At 41.5% G+C, this 21,277-nt stretch overlaps 1 protein-coding gene across 2 annotated transcripts in view; it reads right to left on the reverse strand.

The window, feature by feature from the left end:
- Nucleotides 1-253: 253 nt before the first annotated feature.
- LOC143706017 (heterogeneous nuclear ribonucleoprotein R-like) overlaps nucleotides 254-21,277 on the reverse strand; it is a 47,914-nt gene continuing 26,890 nt past the window's right edge. For both annotated transcript variants that reach the window (XM_077197547.1, XM_077197546.1), the window contains exons 5-11: nucleotides 7,973-8,086; nucleotides 7,644-7,820; nucleotides 6,563-6,698; nucleotides 5,967-6,172; nucleotides 4,883-5,032; nucleotides 3,833-3,954; nucleotides 254-2,223 (exon numbers count right to left, since the gene is read on the reverse strand). In XM_077197547.1, the coding sequence (XP_077053662.1) occupies nucleotides 1,620-2,223; nucleotides 3,833-3,954; nucleotides 4,883-5,032; nucleotides 5,967-6,172; nucleotides 6,563-6,698; nucleotides 7,644-7,820; nucleotides 7,973-8,086 (1,509 nt within the window). In that variant the 3' untranslated portion in view covers nucleotides 254-1,619. The remainder of the gene's footprint in view (nucleotides 2,224-3,832; nucleotides 3,955-4,882; nucleotides 5,033-5,966; nucleotides 6,173-6,562; nucleotides 6,699-7,643; nucleotides 7,821-7,972; nucleotides 8,087-21,277) is intronic.

Here is a 21,277-nt window from a genome sequence, read left to right on the forward strand (position 1 = left end):
CTCTCACACTCAAACACACTCTTCCTCTCTCACACACATTCTCAAACACTTTGCCACACACACTTTCTCAAACACTCTGCGTCACACACACACACACTTTCTCAAACACTCTCTCTGCGTCACACACACACACACACACACAGACACACACACACACACACACACACACACACACACACACTTTCTCAAACACTCTCTCTGCGTCACACACAAACACACAAAGTCTTCTCTCATTATGACACAGAACTCAGAGTTCCCGGAAGCAGAGGAAGTTGCTTGATTGAGTTTTATTGAAACCGAACAAACAAAAAATAAAAGTTATAAATACAAACATCAGACCAGCGGCCGTGGCTCTTAGGGTCAGCCGGACCAAAACCCTCACCAGCAAATCCCAAATGGAAAAAAACATCTGAAGTTATAATATCAGTATATCAGTTTTTAAAAAACACAATTCAACTACTTCTAGAAATGCTAAACAGACACTTAAACAGCAAATCCTGCTACAAAACTCTTTCCTTCTCGTGGATTTCTTTCTCCACTTCTGCAAAACAACGGGGAACGGAAACGCTGAAACGAAGCTCTAGTCTACAGCCGTATGTACACGCGAGTCCCTAAGCCACTAGCACTGAGGAGACGGGGACGAGGACAACACTTCTTTCTGGAAGGCCATTTCATGATCAAACGTCCTCGCACACGGAAGTATCAGTGTCTTCTTTTAAAATGTTCATTGTGGAGTTTAAAAGAGGAAGATGTGGGAATAAAAGTGGTCAGTGTGAGGGCCACGCACGGGATCTACAGGCTATTGGAGGATAGAAAAGTCAAAAAAACACTGCTGGCCAATCACCATCTTGATTCTCAGGAGGGGGCGGAGTAGCGCTGGCTAAACTAGCGACTTCGCTAGCGAGTCCACACTGATTTTAAAACTGTGAGGCTTTGAGCGGGATCGTAAACGCCTCTGATTGGCTGCTGTTCACGAGCTCATCGGATATGTCTGTGATTGGCTACAATGATCAGCGCTTCATAAACGTAAATAAACATCAATGAGGCACTTCAGCGAACGCTAACACACACACACGCCAGCGTTTGACGCAGGAGCGCTTTAAAAAGAGATAAAGACAGAAAAGACCTTATAATTTGATTATAATTCATTATAATTTTTTTGTTTGCTTAATTTTTTCTTCTATTCTAAAAAAAAAAAAGAATTAAGCAGGGGCGTTTGAAAGGACTGATCCGCTGATTTCAAACTCTCCTGCTTGCTTTTTTTTTAAATGCAGAAATACATACAGAAATATTACAAAATACAGACCAAACAACCCCCCAAAAAAGGTAAGCAAAAGAAAAGTCCTTAAAATTTGATTGTAATTCATACACTCTGAAACGCTGGCGTGTGAGTGTGTGTTAGCGCTCGCTGAAGAGCGTCATTTATGTTTATTTACAACATGTTTATGAAGCGCTCATTATTGTAGCCAATCACAGAGATATCTGAAGAGCTCATGAACACAACGGCCAATAAGAGGCGTTTACGATCCCGCTCAAAGCGTCACATTTTCTAAATCTCAGTGTCGACTGGGTAGCGTGGTCGCTAGTTTATCCAGCGCTAGGCGTGAGGGTGTGCGCCTCTACTTCCACTGCTGGCCGTAGGAGTCCTGAGAGAACTCGAGCGTGTCGTTGCTGTAGCCGTAGCTGGAGGCGTAGTCGGAGCCCTGCTGCAAGGGCTGCTGGGCGATGGGTTGCGAGCCCCAGTTCTGCTGGTTCGTCTGGCGCCGTTTCGAGTCCGGCTGGTTGAACACGTCGGCCTTGCGTTTCCCGCCCACGTTCCCGCCACGGTTTCCTCGCGCGCCTCTGGTGCCGCGGCCCCTGGGCGGCTGGAAGGGCCCGCCACGCCCCCCACGGCCACGCCCCGCCCCCATCGGGGCCCCGCCCCTCGGAGCGTACCCGCCCCTGCCACGGGTGGGCGGAGCCGCGCGGGCTCGGGGAGGGGGCGGAGCTCCACGGCTGCCGCGACTGCCCCGTCCCCTCATGGTGTAGCCGTCGTCATAACCGTAGTAGGGGTCGTCGTAGCCGCCCCGGTAGTCGTGGTAATCGTAACCGTAGTAGTCGTCGTAGTACTCCTCGTAGCCGTAGTAATCGGGCGGGTAAGAGTATCCGCCGCGCGTGCCACGCCCACGGCCACGCCCCGGAGGAGGCATGCGGGGGGGAGGGTAGTAGTAGTAGTCGTCATACCTGGAAACACACACACACACACACACACACAGCGTTGAGACAAAATTCTACCCATAAACCTCCTTTGAGGGATGTCCTCGTTTGTAAAAACAGTTTAAAAATAGTGTTACATTTTATCTTAAGGTGCCTTTGTTACACTGTAATTATACATTTAAGTAATATTAAGTAACTACATGTACTTACTATAGGGTTAGTTACTCACTACGCTGGTAGCTCCTATCGCTGGTTTAGAGCGACTCTGAAGTCGCAGGCTGTTGTCTAATATAATAGTGGACGTGTCGGGTGACGAGACAGTATTTTTAAGAAATCCACAAATGACAAAATTCCTGTGTGTGTGTGTGTGTGCCTCACCCGGTGTTTCTGCTGGTCTGTCGGGCTGTGTGTGTGTGTGTGTGTGTGTGCCTCACCCGGTGTTTCTGCTGGTCTGTCGGGCTGTGTGTGTGTGTGTGTGTGTGTCTCACCCGGTGTTTCTGCTGGTCTGTCGGGCTGTGTGTGTGTGTGTGTGTGTCTCACCCGGTGTTTCTGCTGGTCTGTCGGGCTGTGTGTGTGTGTGTGTGTGTCTCACCCGGTGTTTCTGCTGGTCTGCCCGGGCTGTGTGTGTGTGTGTGTGTGTGTGTGTGTGCCTCACCCGGTGTTTCTGCTGGTCTGTCGGGCTGTGTGTGTGTGTGTGTGTGTGCCTCACCCGGTGTTTCTGCTGGTCTGTCGGGCTGTGTGTGTGTGTGTGTGTGTCTCACCCGGTGTTTCTGCTGGTCTGTCGGGCTGTGTGTGTGTGTGTGTGTCTCACCCGGTGTTTCTGCTGGTCTGCCCGGGCTGTGTGTGTGTGTGTGTGTGTGTGTGTGTGCCTCACCCGGTGTTTCTGCTGGTCTGTCGGGCTGTGTGTGTGTGTGTGTGTGTGCCTCACCCGGTGTTTCTGCTGGTCTGTCGGGCTGTGTGTGTGTGTGTGTGTGTCTCACCCGGTGTTTCTGCTGGTCTGTCGGGCTGTGTGTGTGTGTGTGTGTGTGTCTCACCCGGTGTTTCTGCTGGTCTGTCGGGCTGTGTGTGTGTGTGTCTCACCCGGTGTTTCTGCTGGTCTGTCGGGCTGTGTGTGTGTGTGTGTGTGTGTGTGTGTGTGTCTCACCCGGTGTTTCTGCTGGTCTGTCGGGCTGTGTGTGTGTGTGTTTGTGTCTCACCCGGTGTTTCTGCTGGTCTGTCGGGCTGTGTGTGTGTGTGTGTGTGTGTGTCTCACCCGGTATTTCTGCTGGTCTGTCGGGCTGTGTGTGTGTGTGTGTGTGTGTGTGTGTGTGTGTGTGTGTGTGTGTCTCACCCGGTGTTTCTGCTGGTCTGTCGGGCTGTGTGTGTGTGTGTGTGTCTCACCCGGTGTTTCTGCTGGTCTGTCGGGCTGTGTGTGTGTGTGTGTGTGTGTGTGTGTGTGTGTGTGTGTGTGTGTGTGTCTCACCCGGTGTTTCTGCTGGTCTGTCGGGCTGTGTGTGTGTGTGTGTGTGTCTCACCCGGTGTTTCTGCTGGTCTGTCGGGCTGTGTGTGTGTGTGTGTGTGTGTGTGTGTCTCACCCGGTGTTTCTGCTGGTCTGTCGGGCTGTGTGTGTGTGTGTGTGTGTGTGTGTGTGTCTCACCCGGTGTTTCTGCTGGTCTGTCGGGCTGCTTGTCTCTCTTTCCTCTTCTTATCTGGAGGCTTGGCTAACACGATCTCGATCTCCTCACCGCCCAGCTCTTTACCGTTCATCTCCTGCATTGCCTGCACACACACACACACACACACACACACACACACACACAAGCTCAGACAGGAGCACCGGCGCAAAATAACACATTTGCTGAATAAAGTTTTTTGATGTAATTGACAGAGAAACAGTGGCTGATGAATATTTGATTGTTTATTATGTCCTGATGACACACAGATCTGCTACACTGACATCATCACATCTCAATCCCTCAAGTTTGATTTAATCTGTTAGCATTTTCTTTTTGTATATTTATATACAGTGTTTAACATTTGAATTGGATCAAAACCTTTGAAAGTTCTACATTTGAACAATAGTCTTGTCTGAGAACAACTGATGAGCGTTTGATCAGGCTGGAGTCGTCCAAGCGTTCACTACTGTATATTCACATTTAAGTTGGAGAATTAGATTTAATGTAGCAGTGTTTAACAATAATTCCTTTTTGATATTTGAAGAGGATTAATAAAAGTAAAAGCTCATTCTATAAAAATTAACCTCAAGCTCAAATTAACCTCATTTTCTTAACTTGTGCACAAAGCTCAACCTCTCCGCACATATCAACAAAATCTAACAATATTTTACATTTATATATTTTTTTTTTAGTCAAATCACAAATTTGTGATAAATATTTTCATTTTAAATGCATCTCCTTTGCTTATGATTTATAATTACGAATTTAGACTAAATCTATAACCCTGTTACTCGACTCTTGCAGAAATAATGAAATCTAACAGTGTTTGTGCATGTTTGGTCAGGAACATGTATATCTCATATAATATTCAGTATAGGGCTGCAACAACGAATCGACACAATTTGATTATTAAAAGAGTTGGCAACAAATTTCATTATCGATTCGTTGTGAAAGATTAATTGATTTTTTAAATAATGTTTAGTTGCAGCCCTAATTCAGTATTTCACACACTTCCCCCTGAGTGACAGCACCTTGACGGCGGAGTCGCGCTCCTCGAAGTGAACGAAGGCGTAGTCCTTCAGCTTCTTCACGCGCTCCAGCTTCCCGAACTGGGAGAAGGTTTTCTCCAGCAGCTCCTCGGTCACCGGCGTGGCCAGCTTACGCACAAACAGCACCTTCACCTGATGGACAGATCATCGTTACACACACACTCACAGACACACACACAACTGTTCTTCTGCAGGACAGAGATTACGCCTCATTCTGATCAACACATGTCGAGTGTGTTTGCTGGCGATGCGTAAACAAAACCTCACATTATTCGTAGCTCCTGCCATCCAATCATCTTTCTGCTTTTATATGAAGCAAAGTCTCAGCTTTGCAATCCTGTCAGATTCAGTCAGTAAAAGTGTGTTTAATGTGTGTGAACCGATCATCTCTTCCTCTTTACTGCGAGTTACAGCAGCAAATAAACATGATGAACATCAGAAGGAATGTTGAAAGATACAGAACAATTTCCTGAAATCCATCATGTCTGGTGTAATCCATCAATCAGTGTTTCAGCCTCACTAAAACAGCGATACGGTCACGTTTAAAGCCATTCGCTGACCATTCCCTCGATACACCTCACTGAAAGCTCATTTTTAGAGATATCAAGATCAAAACTTGTTTAGATTTATGGCTTTGGTTTTCTCACAGTTTTAAGAGTAAAACGTGATATTGAAAATATAAATTTCATATAAAAATTTAAAATAGTATTTGTGCGCATTTTACATTTAGTCATTTAGCAGACGCTTTTATCCAAAGCGACTTACATCTGAGGACTAAAGCAAGCGAGTCATCGTGAAGAACGACGCAAGAAGTGCTCAAAATACACAGTTCAGGCATTGCTCAGAGAAGCAAAAGCCAGACAAGGGAAGATTTAAAAGAGAATAAATTTTTTTATATATATTTTTTTAAATTATTTTTCATAAACAAAATTCTGTAACTTTTTTAAACTTTCTTCACTTCAGTCTGTCGCTCTAAAGTGTTCAAGATAAATGGATTATAAATAGAACGTAAATATAGTGCAGTATGCCCCCAGCAGCAGCGTGTGTGTGTGTGTGTGTGTCTGACCTTGGCCATGACCTCGGGGTCGGGCTCGGCCACCGGGTCGGCCCACTCCACGGTCACCGGGTTCCCCCACACCTTCACCTTCCCGCTCATGAGCCGGCGCCGGGCCTGGGCCGCAGACTTGTGGTCCTCGTACTCCAGAAAACAGAAGCCGCGGTTCTTCTTCTTATCGTCCGGCTGCGTGTAGAGGATCACCTCCTGCAGGCCCTCTGCACACACACACACACACACACACACACAAACACAACCACACACACACACAACCACACAACCACACACACAACCACACACACACAACCACACACACACAACCCCACACACACCCACCCACACACACCCACCCACACACACCCACACACACACACAACCACACCACACGCACAACCACACACACACAACCACACACACACAACCACACACACACAACCACACACACACAACCACACACGTTATGTAATATTTTTTTATATTAGATATTAATGTTAAAGATATTAATATTTAATATCACATCTTTGTTATCAAAAATAAGCAAAATATGCAGAATTTGCTATATGGTGTAACACACACACACACACACACACACACACACACACACACACCGGTGACTTTTCCGAAGTCCTCCAGGATACTCTCCCGGGTCTTGTTCTTGGGAATGGACCCGACGAACAGGCGGTTGTTGGCCACGGAGATGCAGACGCCCAGGTACTTCCCCGAGCGGATCTCGTAGTTATCACACTGATGGGAAACACACACACACACACTGTAAAACCTCGGCTGATTATATATGCATGTCCTCCGGCAATAATCGGTGATGTGGATTTAACCCTCTGGTGCTCTTCACGTGTCAGCCAAAAATTATCAAATTCATTTTTTTCATTCATTTTTTAACTATTTTAGTTTGATGTTTTTTATTTAATATTTTTAGTGGATTTTTTATACTAACTTATAGGTGTATTTATAATCCATTTATTTCCTTTTTGAGAATAGACCTGAAAATGTAATTTCCAACTGAATCTTGAACGCTTTAAAGCACAGACTGAAGTTTGATCTCTCTTCAGAGACGACACTTGGCAGATTATTGCTGAAATGAAAACAGTTTTAAAAAGTGAACGTAAAAAACGTTTAATTCTACCTATATTGTTGGCGAAAAATACACAAAAACACTTTTTTCATTTTATGTGAAATATATATTTTCTATATCACGTTTTACTTCTAAAACGGCAAGAAAATCTAAAGCAGTGGTGTTCCACATGTGAGCTGATGTCTCAGTATATGAGCGGCTGCAGTACCTAACGCTTCCACTAGAGGAAACTCGTCTCGCATTCATTTCCAATGCGTCATTTCTGCCCGCGAGGAGCACAGGTGTGACTGTTGTTTTCAGGACCATTTAACCTGTTCCAATCATGTCCATGATATTTTTGTTCACACAGCAAGTGCCAAAACCTTTTCCAAATTTCATACCATTCTGATGAAGTGAAAAAAAACCCTGAAGAGCACCAGAGGGGAGGGTTAAGACATTGCGTAAAATGTGCAAGCCTATCGTGAGCATGTTGTATTGAATATTATAAAGTACTTTAACAGTGTTATTTAATAATATCATCACTTTTGTCTTGAGCAGAGTTCGCCTCATTACTGATGTTTGCACTGTATAGAATAGTGAAGTGAAACCCAGACGCGCACCAGTTTGACAGCTTCCTGCGCGGCGTCTTTGCTGCAGAATGTGATGAAGGCGTAGCCGCGGTTTTGCCCGGTGAGCGGATCCATCATGAGCCTCAGATCCCAGATCGCACCGGCCTTCTCGAACAGCGGAACCAGCTCGTCCTCGTACAGGTCACGCGGGATCTTACCCACAAACACCTGCGGGAACACACACACACACACACACACACACACACACACACACACACACACACACACACACACACACACACACACACACACACAAAGGTCAGCTCCAGCGCTCAGCACAGACAGAAGCACTGGTGAGTGTGTGTGTGTGTGAATGAGACCTCGGTGCCGATGCCGGGCTGTGGGCCGGAGAACACTTCATCTGGAGGCGGGCCGCCATATTTCCGCTGACCCGTGGTGACGTCCAGTGTGTATCCGGTCCGGTCCAGCAGAGCCTGCAGGAGAGGACACGGGTCAGAACACGAGAACACGGGTCAGAACACGAGAACACGGGTCAGAACACGAGTCAGAACACGAGAACACGAGTCAGAACACGAGAACACGGGTCAGAACACGAGTCAGAACACGAGAACACGAGTCAGAACACGAGAACACGGGTCAGAACACGAGGATCGAATGAAACACTGTGTGTCTGTGTGATGAGGCACGGCTCTACAGCCTCCCGACATTAGAGGTCTAACAATACACCAATCAAACGTCTAGCGATACGACGCAACGATCAAACGTGTAACGATAAGATCAAACGTGTAACGATAAGATCAAACGTGTAACGATAAGATCAAACGTCTAACGATAAGATCAAACGTCTAACGATAAGATCAAACGTCTAACGATAAGATCAAACGTCTAACGATAAGATCAAACGTCTAACGATAAGATCAAACGTCTAGCGATAAGATCAAACGTCTAACGATAAGACCAAACGTCTAGCGATAAGATCAAACGTCTAGCGATACGGTGCAGATCAAACGCCTAACGATAAGATTAAATGTCTAGCGATACGGTGCAGACCAAACGTCTAAAGATAAGATCAAACGTCTAACGATAAGATCAAACGTCTAACGATAAGATCAAACGTCTAACGATAAGATCAAACGTCTAGCGATAAGATCAAACGTCTAGCGATACGGTGCAGATCAAACGCCTAACGATAAGATTAAATGTCTAGCGATAAGATCAAACGTCTAGCGATAAGACCAAACATCTAGCGATACGGTGCAGATCAAACGCCTAACGATAAGATTAAATGTCTAGCGATAAGATCAAACGTCTAGCGATAAGACCAAGCGTCTAACGATAAGATCAAAGTCTAGCGATAAGATCAAACGTCTAGCGATAAGATCAAACGTCTAGCGATACGGTGCAGATCAAACGCCTAACGATAAGATTAAATGTCTAGCGATAAGATCAAACGTCTAGCGATAAGATCAAACGTCTAGCGATAAGACCAAACGTCTAGCGATACGGTGCAGATCAAACGCCTAACGATAAGATTAAATGTCTAGCGATAAGATCAAACGTCTAGCGATAAGACCAAAGGTCTAGCGATACGGTGCAGATCAAACGTCTAGCGATAAGATCAAACGTCTAGCGATAAGACCAAACGTCTAGCGATACGGTGCAGATCAAACGTCTAACTATAAGATTAAATGTCTAACGATAAGATCAAACGTCTAACGATAAGATTAAATGTCTAACGATAAGATCAAACGTCTAACGATAAGATTAAATGTCTAACGATAAGATCAAACGTCTAACGATAAGATCGAACGTCTAGCGATACGGTGCAGATCAAACGTCTAACGATAAGATGAAACGTCTAGCGATAAGACCAAACGTCTAACGATAAGATCAAACGTCTAACGTTAAGATTAAATGTCTAACGATAAGATCAAACGTCTAACGTTAAGATTAAATGTCTAACGATAAGATCGAACGTCTAGCGATACGGTGCAGATCAAACGTCTAACGATAAGATGAAACGTCTAGCGATAAGACCAAACGTCTAACGATAAGATCAAACGTCTAACGTTAAGATTAAATGTCTAACGATAAGATCAAACGTCTAACGATAAGATTAAACGTCTAACGATAAGATCAAACGTCTAACGATAAGATCGAACGTCTAGCGATACGGTGCAGATCAAACGTCTAACGATAAGATGAAACGTCTAGCGATAAGACCAAACGTCTAACGATAAGATCAAACGTCTAACGTTAAGATTAAACGTCTAACGATAAGATCAAACGTCTAACGTTAAGATTAAATGTCTAACGATAAGATCACACGTCTAGCAATAAGACCAAACGTCTAGCGATAAGATCAAACGTCTAGCATTAAAGATCACACGTCTAGCGATAAGACCAAACGTCTAGCGATACGGTGCAGATCAAACGTCTAACGATAAGATTAAATGTCTCGCAATAAGATCAAACGTCTAACGATAAGATCAAACGTCTAACGATAAGATCAAACGTCTAACGATAAGACCAAACGTCTAGCGATAAGACCAAACGTCTAGCGATACGGTGCAGATCAAACGTCTAACGATAAGATTAAATGTCTCACAATAAGATCAAACGTTTAACGATAAGATCAAACGTCTAGCGATAAGATCAAACGTCTAGCGACAAGACCAAACGTCTAGCGATACGGTGCAGATCAAACGTCTAACGATAAGATCAAACGTCTAACGATAAGATCAAACGTCTAACGATAAGATCAAACGTCTAGCGATACGGTGCAGATCAAACGTCTAACGATAAGATTAAATGTCTAACGATAAGATCAAACGTCTAACGATAAGACCAAACGTCTAGCGATAAGACCAAACGTCTAGCGATACGGTGCAGATCAAACGTCTAACGATAAGATTAAATGTCTCACAATAAGATCAAACGTTTAACGATAAGATCAAACGTCTAGCGATAAGATCAAACGTCTAGCGACAAGACCAAACGTCTAGCGATACGGTGCAGATCAAACGTCTAACGATAAGATCAAACGTCTAACGATAAGATCAAACGTCTAACGATAAGACCAAACGTCTAGCGATACGGTGCAGATCAAACGTCTAACGATAAGATTAAATGTCTAACGATAAGATCAAAGTTCTCGCGATAAGACCAAGCGTCTAACGATAAGATCAAACGTCTAGCGATAAGACCAAACGTCTAGCGATACGGTGCAGATCAAACGTCTAACGATAAGATTAAATGTCTAACGATAAGACCAAACGTCTAGCGATAAGACCAAGCGTCTAGCGATAAGACCAAGCGTCTAACGATAAGATCAAACGTCTAGCGTTAAAGATCACACGTCTAGCGATAAGACCAAACGTCTAGCGATACGGTGCAGATCAAACGTCTAACGATAAGATTAAATGTCTCGCAATAAGATCAAACGTCTAACGATAAGATCAAACGTCTAACGATAAGACCAAACGTCTAGCGATAAGACCAAACGTCTAGCGATAAGACCAAGCGTCTAGCGATAAGACCAAGCGTCTAACGATAAGATCAAACGTCTAGCGTTAAAGATCACACGTCTAGCGATAAGACCAAACGTCTAGCGATACGGTGCAGATCAAACGTCTAACGATAAGATTAAATGTCTCGCAATAAGATCAAACGTCTAACGATAAGATCAAACGTCTAGCGATAAGATCAAACGTCTAGCGTCAAGACCAAAAGTCTAGCGATACGGTGCAGATCAAACGTCTAACGATAAGATCAAACGTCTAACAATAAGATCAAACGTCTAACGATAAGATCAAACGTCTAGCGATAAGACCAAACGTCTAGCGATACGGTGCAGATCAAACGTCTAACGATAAGATTAAATGTCTAACGATAAGATCAAACGTCTCGCGATAAGACCAAGCGTCTAACGACAAGATCAAACGTCTAACGATAAGATCAAACGTCTAGCGATAAGACCAAACGTCTAGCGATACGGTGCAGATCAAACGTCTAACGATAAGATTAAATGTCTAACGATAAGATCAAACGTCTCGCGATAAGACCAAGCGTCTAGCGACAAGACCAAACGTCTAGCGATACGGTGCAGATCAAACGTCTAACGATAAGATCAAACGTCTAACAATAAAATCAAACGTCTAACGATAAGATCAAACGTCTAGCGATAAGACCAAACGTCTAGCGATACGGTGCAGATCAAACGTCTAACGATAAGATTAAATGTCTCGCAATAAGATCAAACGTCTAACGATAAGATCAAACGTCTAGCGATAAGACCAAATGTCTAACGATAAGATTAAATGTCTAACGATAAGATCAAACGTCTAGCGATACGGTGCAGACCAAACGTCTAACGATAAGATTAAATGTCTAACGATAAGATAAAACGTCTAGCGATAAGACCAAATGTCTAACGATAAGATAAAACGTCTAGCGATAAGACTAAACGTCTAACGATAAGATCAAACGTCTAACGATAAGATTAAATGTCTAACGATAAGATTAAATGTCTAACGATAAGATCAAACGTCTAACGATAAGATCAAACGTCTAGCGATAAGACCAAACGTCTAGCGATACGATGCAGATCAAACGTCTAACGATAAGATTAAATGTCTAACGATAAGATCAAACGTCTCGCGATAAGACCAAAGGTCTAGCGATAAGACCAAAGGTCCAGCGATACGGTGCAGATCAAACGTCTAACGATAAGATCAAACGTCTAGCGATACGGTGCAGATCAAACGTCTAACTATAAGATTAAATGTCTAACGATAAGATCAAACGTCTAGCGATAAGACCAAAGGTCTAGCGATACGGTGCAGATCAAACGTCTAACGATAAGATCAAAAGTCTAGCGATACGGTGCAGATCAAACGTCTAACGATAAGATCAAACGTCTAGCGATACGGTGCAGATCAAACGTCTAACGATAAGATTAAATGTCTAACGATAAGATCAAACGTCTAGCGATACGGTGCAGATCAAACGTCTAACGATAAGATTAAATGTCTAACGATAAGATCAAACGTCTAGCGATACGGTGCAGATCAAACGTCTAACTATAAGATTAAATGTCTAACGATAAGATCAAACGTCTAACGATAAGATTAAATGTCTAACGATAAGATCAAACGTCTAACGATAAGATTAAATGTCTAACGATAAGATCGAACGTCTAACGATAAGATCGAACGTCTAGCGATACGGTGCAGATCAAACGTCTAACGATAAGATGAAACGTCTAGCGATAAGACCAAACGTCTAACGATAAGATCAAACGTCTAACGTTAAGATTAAATGTCTAACGATAAGATCAAACGTCTAACGATAAGATCACACGTCTAGCATTAAAGATCACACGTCTAGCGATAAGACCAAACGTCTAGCGATACGGTGCAGATCAAACGTCTAACGATAAGATTAAATGTCTCGCAATAAGATCAAACGTCTAACGATAAGATCAAACGTCTAACGATAAGATCAAACGTCTAACGATAAGACCAAACGTCTAGCGATAAGACCAAAAGTCTAGCGATACGGTGCAGATCAAACGTCTAACGATAAGATTAAATGTCTCGCAATAAGATCAAACGTTTAACGATAAGATCAAACGTCTAGCGATAAGATCAAACGTCTAGCGACAAGACCAAACGTCTAGCGATACGGTGCAGATCAAACGTCTAGCGATACGGTGCAGATCAAACGTCTAACGATAAGATCAAACGTCTAACGATAAGATCAAACGTCTAGCGATAAGACCAAACGTCTAGCGATACGGTGCAGATCAAACGTCTAACGATAAGATCAAACGTCTAACGATAAGATCAAACGTCTAACGATAAGACCAAACGTCTAGCGATACGGTGCAGATCAAACGTCTAACGATAAGATTAAATGTCTAACGATAAGATCAAAGTTCTCGCGATAAGACCAAGCGTCTAACGATAAGATCAAACGTCTAGCGATAAGACCAAACGTCTAGCGATACGGTGCAGATCAAACGTCTAACGATAAGATTAAATGTCTAACGATAAGACCAAACGTCTAGCGATAAGACCAAGCGTCTAGCGATAAGACCAAGCGTCTAACGATAAGATCAAACGTCTAGCGTTAAAGATCACACGTCTAGCGATAAGACCAAACGTCTAGCGATACGGTGCAGATCAAACGTCTAACGATAAGATTAAATGTCTCGCAATAAGATCAAACGTCTAACGATAAGATCAAACGTCTAACGATAAGACCAAACGTCTAGCGATAAGACCAAACGTCTAGCGATAAGACCAAGCGTCTAGCGATAAGACCAAGCGTCTAACGATAAGATCAAACGTCTAGCGTTAAAGATCACACGTCTAGCGATAAGACCAAACGTCTAGCGATACGGTGCAGATCAAACGTCTAACGATAAGATTAAATGTCTCGCAATAAGATCAAACGTCTAACGATAAGATCAAACGTCTAGCGATAAGATCAAACGTCTAGCGTCAAGACCAAAAGTCTAGCGATACGGTGCAGATCAAACGTCTAACGATAAGATCAAACGTCTAACAATAAGATCAAACGTCTAACGATAAGATCAAACGTCTAGCGATAAGACCAAACGTCTAGCGATACGGTGCAGATCAAACGTCTAACGATAAGATTAAATGTCTAACGATAAGATCAAACGTCTCGCGATAAGACCAAGCGTCTAACGACAAGATCAAACGTCTAACGATAAGATCAAACGTCTAGCGATAAGACCAAACGTCTAGCGATACGGTGCAGATCAAACGTCTAACGATAAGATTAAATGTCTAACGATAAGATCAAACGTCTCGCGATAAGACCAAGCGTCTAGCGACAAGACCAAACGTCTAGCGATACGGTGCAGATCAAACGTCTAACGATAAGATCAAACGTCTAACAATAAAATCAAACGTCTAACGATAAGATCAAACGTCTAGCGATAAGACCAAACGTCTAGCGATACGGTGCAGATCAAACGTCTAACGATAAGATTAAATGTCTCGCAATAAGATCAAACGTCTAACGATAAGATCAAACGTCTAGCGATAAGACCAAATGTCTAACGATAAGATTAAATGTCTAACGATAAGATCAAACGTCTAGCGATACGGTGCAGACCAAACGTCTAACGATAAGATTAAATGTCTAACGATAAGATAAAACGTCTAGCGATAAGACCAAATGTCTAACGATAAGATAAAACGTCTAGCGATAAGACTAAACGTCTAACGATAAGATCAAACGTCTAACGATAAGATTAAATGTCTAACGATAAGATTAAATGTCTAACGATAAGATCAAACGTCTAACGATAAGATCAAACGTCTAGCGATAAGACCAAACGTCTAGCGATACGATGCAGATCAAACGTCTAACGATAAGATTAAATGTCTAACGATAAGATCAAACGTCTCGCGATAAGACCAAAGGTCTAGCGATAAGACCAAAGGTCCAGCGATACGGTGCAGATCAAACGTCTAACGATAAGATCAAACGTCTAGCGATACGGTGCAGATCAAACGTCTAACTATAAGATTAAATGTCTAACGATAAGATCAAACGTCTAGCGATAAGACCAAAGGTCTAGCGATACGGTGCAGATCAAACGTCTAACGATAAGATCAAAAGTCTAGCGATACGGTGCAGATCAAACGTCTAACGATAAGATCAAACGTCTAGCGATACGGTGCAGATCAAACGTCTAACGATAAGATTAAATGTCTAACGATAAGATCAAACGTCTAGCGATACGGTGCAGATCAAACGTCTAACGATAAGATTAAATGTCTAACGATAAGATCAAACGTCTAGCGATACGGTGCAGATCAAACGTCTAACTATAAGATTAAATGTCTAACGATAAGATCAAACGTCTAACGATAAGATTAAATGTCTAACGATAAGATCAAACGTCTAACGATAAGATTAAATGTCTAACGATAAGATCGAACGTCTAACGATAAGATCGAACGTCTAGCGATACGGTGCAGATCAAACGTCTAACGATAAGATGAAACGTCTAGCGATAAGACCAAACGTCTAACGATAAGATCAAACGTCTAACGTTAAGATTAAATGTCTAACGATAAGATCAAACGTCTAACGATAAGATCACACGTCTAGCATTAAAGATCACACGTCTAGCGATAAGACCAAACGTCTAGCGATACGGTGCAGATCAAACGTCTAACGATAAGATTAAATGTCTCGCAATAAGATCAAACGTCTAACGATAAGATCAAACGTCTAACGATAAGATCAAACGTCTAACGATAAGACCAAACGTCTAGCGATAAGACCAAAAGTCTAGCGATACGGTGCAGATCAAACGTCTAACGATAAGATTAAATGTCTCGCAATAAGATCAAACGTTTAACGATAAGATCAAACGTCTAGCGATAAGATCAAACGTCTAGCGACAAGACCAAACGTCTAGCGATACGGTGCAGATCAAACGTCTAGCGATACGGTGCAGATCAAACGTCTAACGATAAGATCAAACGTCTAACGATAAGATCAAACGTCTAGCGATAAGACCAAACGTCTAGCGATACGGTGCAGATCAAACGTCTAACGATAAGATTAAATGTCTAACGATAAGATCAAACGTCTCGCGATAAGACCAAGCGTCTAACGATAAGATCAAACGTCTAGCGATAAGACCAAACGTCTAGCAATACGGTGCAGATCAAACGTCTAACGATAAGATTAAATGTCTAACGATAAGACCAAACGTCTAGCGATAAGACCAAGCGTCTAACGATACGGTGCAGATCAAACGTCTAACGATAAGATTAAATGTCTAACGATAAGATCAAACGTCTAACGATAAGATTAAATGTCTAACGATAAGATTAAATGTCTAACGATAAGATCAAATGTCTAGCGATAAGGTCAAACGTCTAGCGATAAGACCAAACGTCTAGCGATAAGGTCAAACGTCTAGCGATAAAACCAAACGTCTAGCGATACGGTGCAGATCAAACGTCTAACGATAAGATTAAATGTCTAACGATAAGATCAAACGTCTCGCGATAAGACCAAGCGTCTAACAATACGGTGCAGATCAAACGTCTAACGCAGGGGTCTCCAACCTTTTTTCATTTGAGAGCTACTTTTTAAAAAAGATAGTGGCCGAGAGCTACTCATGTAGGCTAATACAATAGTTAAATCTCTTAATGTCTCATAACTCTCATATAAACAACTAGTTTTTGTAGAACGATATATGTCACCCTTAAATGTCAGAGAAAAGAACAGAATCAGAGATTAATTTTTTTAAGGAAAATTGTACTTTGCATATTATACTGTAAAAACACATAATTATAGTTGATTTTATAGTGCATCTTAACTAGAGATGAAATGGCATGAAAATTTCATGATTATAGTGACCAAATTGATCACGGTTTTCACAGAATCCTGTTCAAAAAGTACTAATACTACACAATAAAATCAATTCACCAAGGTTTATGTCGAAAAACAGCAAATAACTAATATAATTAGAATTCATTTGCACTTTTTGTTTACATAAACAAAATAACAACATTAAAAATGATGGCCAGATTTTAAAGGAGTGTCTTGCGACATTTTATCTACTAACATGTAGCCTACAAGTTCAAATAAAGTTTTGACAAAAAAAGATTTATAATAAGCTTGCATATTTCGGCCTTTAAATCATTTTTATAAAAAGAATGAGTCAAAAAAGATACATTACTGACGTTCACAATGCACATTAGCTTATCTTTCATTATTAATAGTAAAATTCGGTCCGATTTTCCCGTGGCGTCTGTCGTTGCTAAGCAACCATGCACTGCGCTCTCCACAATGACGAAGAAGTTTTAGTAGCTAATGTATTTTTCATCTCGCTGCGCCTGGAAAAAATGAGCGCGTCGCTTCAATCAAGAGCTTCCTACATTTGAAATAACGAACTTGAGCACAATCAGGCCACGAGCTACTGGTAGCTCTCGAGCGACGTGTTGGAGACCCCTGCCATAGACCATTGGCAACCGAAATGCTAGCTCCACAGATGAGGCATACAGGTTTATCTTTAACGTTAGTGAAGAGGAATTCTGTTTCCCACTCCTCGTTAAAATAATAAGTCTTCTTCTTTTTTGCATGACTTGCATCATCAGCCATAATTAATCTTTTTTTCTTTTTTATAGTTCAATTTATCTTATGTATGTACCGTCTGCCCGCGACCGCCTCAACTCACAGAAGTTACGTTGCGTTTTTGGTTTTTTTGAAACCCGCTCGACGTGCAGATTCTAAATATTTCAAATTATTTTATTATGTTTTAATGGTATATGAAATTTTACCATTAGTTATTTTCTCATTTTATGCCATCATCATAAATAAAAAAATAAAAAAAAGCAAAATGAAAGATTACAATTCAGGCTATTTATAGAACGTTCTCGGCGGGCGACTCAGAGACTCCATGCGGGCTACCAGGTGCCCGCGGGCACCATGTTGGAGACCACTGGTCTAACGATAAGATTAAACGTCTAGCGATAAGATCAAACGTCTAGCGATAAGATCAAACGTCTAACGATAAGATCAAACGTCTAACGATAAGATTAAATGTCTAACGATAAGATTAAATGTCTAACGATAAGATCAAACGTCTAACGATAAGATTAAACGTCTAGCGATAAGATCAAACGTCTAGCGATAAGATCAAACGTCTAACGATAAGATTAAACGTCTAGCGATAAGATCAAACGTCTAACGATAAGATTAAATGTCTAACGATAAGATTAAATGTCTAACGATAAGATCAAACGTCTAACGATAAGATCAAACGTCTAACGATAAGATCAAACGTCTAGCGATAAGATCAAACGTCTAGCGATAAGATTAAACGTCTAACGATAAGATTAAATGTCTAACGATAAGATTAAATGTCTAACGATAAGATCAAACGTCTAACGATAAGATCAAACGTCTAACGATAAGATTAAATGTCTAACGATAAGATCAAACGTCTAGCGATAAGATCAAACGTCTAACGATAAGATCAAACGTCTAACGATAAGATCAAACGTCTAGCGATAAGATTAAATGTCTAACGATAAGATTAAATGTCTAACGATAAGATCAAACGTCTAACGATAAGATTAAACGTCTAACGATAAGATCAAACGTCTAACGATAAGATCAAACGTCTAGCGATAAGATCAAACGTCTAACGATAAGATCAAACGTCTAGCGATAAGATTAAATGTCTAACGATAAGATTAAATGTCTAACGATAAGATTAAATGTCTAACGATAAGATCAAACGCCTAACGATAAGATTAAATGTCTAACGATAAGATCAAACGTCTAGCGATAAGATCAAACGTCTAGCGATAAGATCAAACGTCTAGCGATAAGATTAAATGTCTAACGATAAGATCAAAAGTCTAGCGATAAGACCAAACGTCTAACGATAAGATTAAATGTCTAACGATAAGATCAAACGTCTAACGATAAGATCAAACGTCTAACGATAACGTCTAACGATAAGATCAAACGTCTAACGATAAGATCAAACGTCTAACGATAAGATCAAACGTCTAACGATAAGACCAAACGTCTAGCGATAAGACCAAACGTCTTGCAATAAGGTGCAGACCAAACGTCTAACGATAAGACCAAACGTCTAACGATAAGATTAAATGTCTAACGATAAGATCAAACGTCTAACGATAAGATTAAATGTCTAACGATAAGATCAAACGTCTAACGATAAGATCAAACGTCTAACGATAAGATCAAATGTCTAACGATAAGATCAAACGTCTAGCGATAAGACCAAACGTCTTGCAATACGGTGCAGATCAAACGTCTAGCGATAAGATTAAATGTCTAACGATAAGATCAAAAGTCTAACGATTAGATCAAAAGTCTAGCGATAAGACCAAACGTCTAACGATAAGATTAAATGTCTAACGATAAGATCAAACGTCTAGCGATAAGACCAAACGTCTTGCAATAAGGTGCAGACCAAACGTCTAGCGATAAGACCAAACGTCTAGCAATACGGTGCAGATCAAACGTCTAACGATAAGATTAAACATCTAACGATAAGATCTAAGATCAAACATCTAACGATAAGATCAAACATCTAACGATAAGATCAAACGTCTAACGATAAGATCAAACGTCTAACGATAAGATCAAACGTCTAACGATAAGATCAAACGTCTAACGATAAGATCAAACGTCTAACGATAAGACCAAACGTCTAACGATAAGATCAAACGTCTAACGATAAGATTAAATGTCTAACGATAAGATCAAACATCTAACGATAAGATCAAACGTCTAGCGATAAGACCAAACGTCTTGCAATACGGTGCAGATCAAACGTCTAGCGATAAGATTAAATGTCTAACGATAAGATCAAAAGTCTAACGATTAGATCAAAAGTCTAGCGATAAGACCAAACGTCTAACGATAAGATTAAATGTCTAACGATAAGATCAAACGTCTAGCGATAAGACCAAACGTCTTGCAATAAGGTGCAGACCAAACGTCTAGCGATAAGACCAAACGTCTAGCAATACGGTGCAGATCAAACGTCTAACGATAAGATTAAACATCTAACGATAAGATCTAAGATCAAACATCTAACGATAAGATCAAACATCTAACGATAAGATCAAACGTCTAACGATAAGATCAAACGTCTAACGATAAGATCAAACGTCTAACGATAAGATCAAACGTCTAACGATAAGATCAAACGTCTAACGATAAGACCAAACGTCTAACGATAAGACCAAACGTCTAACGATAAGATCAAACGTCTAACGATAAGATCAAACGTCTAACGATAAGATCAAACGTCTAACGATAAGATTAAATGTCTAACGATAAGATCAAACATCTAACGATAAGATCAAACGTCTAACGATAAGATTAAATGTCTAACGATAAGATCAAACGTCTCGCGATAAGACGAAGCGTCTAACGATAAGATCAAACGTCTAACGATAAGATTAAATGTCTAACGATAAGATCAAACGTCTCGCGATAAGACGAAGCGTCTAACGATAAGATCAAACGTCTAGCAATAAGATCAAACGTCTCAACGACATCCTCACGTCACATCCGTCTACGCATTTCCGCCAAAGTGCTCATTTTCGTTTACTCCCCATTCTGTCTGCCGGTGTCTCTTTATAGCGTTAATCTCCTCTGCTGAAATAGACGCCTGACAAGATTGACTGAACCCTAAACACGTTTTGTAACAAAAGCCGGTATTGTCCACTCTCAAGGCATCGCACCTCCATGTTTCACAGCAGAAACCGACACGCACCCGCGTTGTATGTGAACACAACCTGATAAATTTGTTTTAGCGAATCCGCGCGCAGTATTCAGCTGACATGAATTCTAGTCACTTGGAAAAGACATGCTAGCTGAGAGGAGTTTTGTCAAAGCTGACTAAAAGTGTTCGAGGATGGATCATTTAAACGAACTTGATAAACCCGTGATAAAAAAAGTAAAATAAAAGCGGACACTTATTCACGTAACCTAGCTAAAGCAGCTCGTGTGTGGTGAGGGAAAAGCTGAGTCTAATCACAACAACACACGCTAGTCATGCGTCCATGTCAGCGGAGGAGATGAACGTCACAAAGATTTACCGAGTGTTTTAT

Source organism: Siphateles boraxobius, unplaced genomic scaffold, assembly GCF_051911475.1.
Source record: "Siphateles boraxobius isolate OS27281-9 unplaced genomic scaffold, OSU_SipBor_1 4, whole genome shotgun sequence".
In the NCBI taxonomy this organism is placed as follows: domain Eukaryota; kingdom Metazoa; phylum Chordata; class Actinopteri; order Cypriniformes; family Leuciscidae; genus Siphateles; species Siphateles boraxobius.